The sequence below is a fragment of the Penaeus monodon genome, chromosome 10, assembly GCF_015228065.2.
Source record: "Penaeus monodon isolate SGIC_2016 chromosome 10, NSTDA_Pmon_1, whole genome shotgun sequence".
Classification (NCBI taxonomy): Eukaryota; Metazoa; Arthropoda; class Malacostraca; order Decapoda; family Penaeidae; genus Penaeus; species Penaeus monodon.
Genome location: NC_051395.1, coordinates 48823064 through 48828063, shown reverse-complemented (window position 1 = coordinate 48828063; position 5000 = coordinate 48823064). Strand labels below are relative to the sequence as shown.

At 33.4% G+C, this 5000-nt stretch overlaps 1 protein-coding gene across 1 annotated transcript in view; it reads left to right on the top strand.

The window, feature by feature from the left end:
- Positions 1-1706, top strand: part of LOC119578095 — a 7863-nt gene extending 6157 nt beyond the window's left edge. The window contains exons 3-5 of the mRNA XM_037925826.1: positions 335-470; positions 810-926; positions 1522-1706. Coding sequence (XP_037781754.1) covers positions 335-470; positions 810-926; positions 1522-1616 — 348 coding nt within the window. The 3' untranslated portion in view covers positions 1617-1706. The remainder of the gene's footprint in view (positions 1-334; positions 471-809; positions 927-1521) is intronic.
- The last annotated feature ends 3294 nt before the right edge of the window (positions 1707-5000 follow it).

The following is a 5000-nucleotide window of genomic DNA, read 5'->3' as shown; positions in this document are numbered from 1 at the left end:
ATGATAATGATGAGGGTGATGCTGATGTTGATGATAATGATTAAAGTAATAATAATAGCTACAATATTAGCATTATAATGATAACAATTATAATAATAATGATAATGATAATAATAATGATAATAATAATAATAGTAATAACAACTGTAACAATAATAATAACCATAATAATTATAACAATAACAAAACGAAAAAAAAAAAGATAATTTTTTTTTACCATTGTAAAGAAACACACACACACACACACACACACACACACACACACAAATACACTTAATTACTGCCTGTCCTTATATTAAACCCCACCTCCTCCTCGCACTCTCACCCCCAACAGAAGAGGCAGGGAAAGATCGTAGGACCTTTTATAACGACCACCTCCTTCGGATTCGATTCCATAAGAAAGCTCAGCGTGACCAGCAACATCACCGTATTTTGGAATGTCTGTAACAACCCCTATGTCTGCGCCACGCGTGAGTTATCTGCGGGATGTTGTCTCTATTTCTCTTGAGTTTGGATCAATTTTACTTTATTATTATTGTTGTTATTATTAGTAGTATTGTTGTTACTGTTGTTGTTTTAGTTTTTGCCGCTGCTGTTAATATATTGAGTAATATCATGAATCATCGTTCTTTTTTTTGTATCATTCTCTCTTATTATGATGCTATTTCTTGATGATCTACTGCCGTTTCACACACTTTTCCTATTATTCATTCATTTTTATCTTTCCGATATGTCCTTAGTCTCTCGTTTATCATCTCATCTCACTCGTATTTCCTCTTCTTTTGTATTTTTCTCCGTCCCATTTTAAGCTCCCTCGCCCGACTGTTCCGGAGCCCGTGATATCGTGCTCGGCGCCCTTTTAACTGTGGTCTTGGTCGTGGCTGTGGGCGAGGCAGGTTACATCTGCTACAGGAGAAGGAAGGAGGGTAAATGCGCTGTTTTTAGTATTGTTGTTGTTGTTACCATGTTGATGATTATTAGTATTGTTGATGTTGTTTTTATTTTCATTATCATTATTGTTGTTTTGTTATTATTTTTATTATTATTATTATTATCATTGTTATTATTATTATTATTATTATTATTATATTATTATTATTATTATTATTATCATTATCATTATTTTTATCGTTATCTTTATTATCTATTATCATCATTATTAATAATAACACTTATTATTATCATTATTATTATTATTATTAGTATTAGTATTATTATTTTGTTATTATTATTATTATATTATTATTATTATTATTATTATTATTATTATTATCATTATCATTATTATCAACATTATATTTCTTTTTTTTCTTAATTATTCTTATTATTATAATTCTCCTTTTCCTTATCATTTAAAATCCTCAGTCCCAACCCATGCACGTAACTTCCGGTATATTAAAAATCCTTCAAAATGTACCCGCAATCCTCTTATTCAAATTATCTGCCATGTAATATTATCCTTCATTCTTCCTATTCCCCTCCTTTTTTTTACCTTTTATTAATTATCTGTTTCTCCCACAGGGGCGTCTCCTCACTCCGCCAAAGCCACGATCGATAGAACGGATTCGGACACGATTTACGAAGAATGGAATGATAATTGGCGGTCGAGAAGATAAAGATTGGAATGAAGAAGGAAGATAAAGATAGGAAATAAGACGGAAGATAAAGATTGGAATGAAGAAGGAAGATAAAGATAGGAAATAAGAACGGAATGGAAATAGCGGAAGATAAAGATAGGGAAAGAAGAAAAAGACAGGAATGAACGAAGAGGTAGAAGATGGGAATGAGAGAAGGAGAAGAAGAAGAAGGAAGAGGCAGAAAGAAGAAGAAGAGGATGGGAGAAGGAGAAGGAGAAGAAGGACGAAGAAGATGGAAGACGGAGAAGAAGGGGAAGGAATAAGAAAATGAGAAGAAGGAGAAAGAGAAGAAAAGAAGCAGACAAAGAAAAAGGAGAACAAGGAAAATAAAGAAGAAAAGAGAGAAGAAGAAGAAGCAGGAGAAGGAGAAGGAGAAAAAGGAGAGGAAGAAAAAGAAAGAAAAAAAGAAAGAAACAGAGAAAGAAAAATATAGAATAAACAAGGAATAAAGAAGAGACAAAGAAGAAAGTCCGAAACGAGGAATAAGAAAACAGAGATAAAGATAAATGTAAAACAAACCAAGAAGCAACATAAGCTATTTACGAAGATGGTGAATAAAGAAACAAATAAAAACGGAGGGAAACGGACGGGAAGGCGAAACAGGGAGAAAGAACAAGGAAAAGGAGAGAGAAAGAGAACAAGATTAAAAATAGTAAGAAGAAAAAGAGGTAGATCAGTATATAATGAAAAAGATGATGACGGTGATGTTAATGGTAATGGTGAAGATGATGATGATGGTAGTGGTGATTGTAATAATTATGATGATGATGATGGTGATGATGACATGATGATGGTGATGAAATGAGGTGATGGTGGTGATGATGATGATGAGATGATGATGATGATGATGATGATGATGATGATGATGATGATGCCATGATGATGGTGGTGATAATCATGGTGATGATGGTGATGATGATGACAATGATACGAGTATCTATAAATATCTGTAATATTTATACTATTACTAATAAAATAACAACAACAGCAACAATAATAATAATAATGATAATAATAATTAATAATAATAATAAATGTTCAAAGTCTCTCCTATCTTAATCAACTTTCTTCGAAGCAGCATAACATTATGGGAGACGAATCTTACTCTCAGCCACGTAAACGGTATTCTTTTTTCAAACGACATGCAAATCAGATGCGGAATCTTCCAGGGCGACTCTTTTTTCCCCTCTTTTATTGTGTATGGCACTTATCCCACTCTCCCAGCTTCTTAACAACACAGGGTATGGATATAAGATCATGGACAAGAAGATCAGTCGTCTTTTCTATATGGATGACTTGAAACTTTACGCTCAGAATGATGGTGGGTTGTTGAAAACCGTAGAAGATTTTAGTGATGACATAGGTATGGAGTTTGGTCTCGATAAGTGTGCTAAAGCAACTGTTAAGCAAGGAAAACTAGGTACATCTGACAATATAGAGTTAAGTGTTGATACTGTAATAAAGCAATTAGATCAGGAAGACACCTATAAATATTTAGGAGTAAACGAAGGAGATGGTATACAACAATCGTAGATGTAGCAAAAAATATGTACAGAATGCATCCGAAGAGTAAGGTCAATCCTGAAAACGGAATTAAACTCGAAGAACAAGCTAACAGCAATCAACACTCTTGCAATACCAACGGTTACATATAGTTTTAACGTGTAGACTGGAACTTAAGTGAACTCAAACAAATTGACACCAAAATTAGGAAGCAATTGACATGCTACAGAATGTATCAACCTAAATCAGACGTAGACAGTCTGTACGTCCCTAGAAGTAAAGGAGGTAGGGGGATGATGCAGTTGGAGTTATCGTACAAAACAACAATGATTGGTCTCTTGCAATACTTAGATCTAACCAACGATTGGATGCTTCAATTAGTTAGAGTACATGAAAACTCCAAAAGGTCACACTCGGTAGTAAAGGAATCAGATAAGTTTTCTCAGGAACTGGGTACTGAGAGCGAAAACATCGAACATATGTCGCCAACATTAGCTGCTAAACATAGAAAAAAGCGAAGAAGGTCGGACAAGAAAAACTTGAATCTAGGTGGCATGAAAAGCCTCTCCACGGACAGTTTGCAACTCGAAGCAAACATGCTGATGTAGATGAAACCGCGACCCATCAGTGGCTTAGGAGCTCTGGACTTAAAGGGGAAACATAGGGTTTTATTCTTGCAGCCCAAGATCAAAGTTTGTTTACCAGAAACTATCAAGCTAACATCCTGCACAATGTCACTGACCCAAAGTGTAGGTTTTGTGGAGACAAGGTTGAGACGATTGATCACCTTGTATCTGGTTGCTCAATATTAACACCAAATGAGTACAAAAATCGCCACAACAGAGTGGGCAAGTACCTGCACTGGAAGATCTGCAAGCACTTTTCTATCGGAAAGCAAGATAAATGGTACGAACACCATCCAGAGCCAGTTACTGAAGGTAAAGATGCTACAATCTTGTGGGACTTTCCAGTTCACACAGATCGTACTATACAGGCGAATCGTCCAGATATCGTCATTAAGGACGAAATAAACAACACCTGCCTGTTTATAGATATGAGCATCCCTTCAGACAGCAACGTCTCAACGAAAGTGTTCGAGAAGATATCAAAGTATAAAGACCTGGAAATAGAGGTAGAAAAGATATGGCATTTAAAAACTAAAACTTTGCCTGTTGTTATTGGAGCACTTGGCCTTATAAAGAAAGGTACTGATAAGTTTCTTGAACAAATACTGGGAAATCCAAAATTAGAAGAAGTCCAATAAATAGTTTTAAACAGAACAGCACATGTTCTCAGAAGAGCCTTATCGATCTGAAGTATTTTTGTGTCCGTGAATTGACTTTACTGCATGTTTTTAATTTGTAATTGTTCTGCATATTTTTGCATATTTTTGTTGATGTTCCATTACCTCGAACTTCAATCACTCTAGGTCGCTGGTAGTGTCTCGGTGTTTGATTTTGATTAGCAGATCTAGAGAATCTTTTGCAATAATAATAATAATAATAATTATTATCATTATCATTACAATAACAATGATGATATTAATTATGACAATAATATAAATAATGATAATAGTGATAATAAAAATAATGATAATAGTGATAATAAAAATAATGATAATAGTGATAATAAAAATAATAATGATGACAAAGATATTAATACTAACAGTAATGATGATGATGATGATGGTGATAATAATGGTGATGATAAACAGTAATTATAATAATAAAAAGAATATTAAAGATAATGATAATCATATTAATTGATAATAAAAATCATATTAATTGATATTAAAAATCATATTAATGATAATGATAATCATATTCATTGATAATGATAATCATATTAATGATAATGATA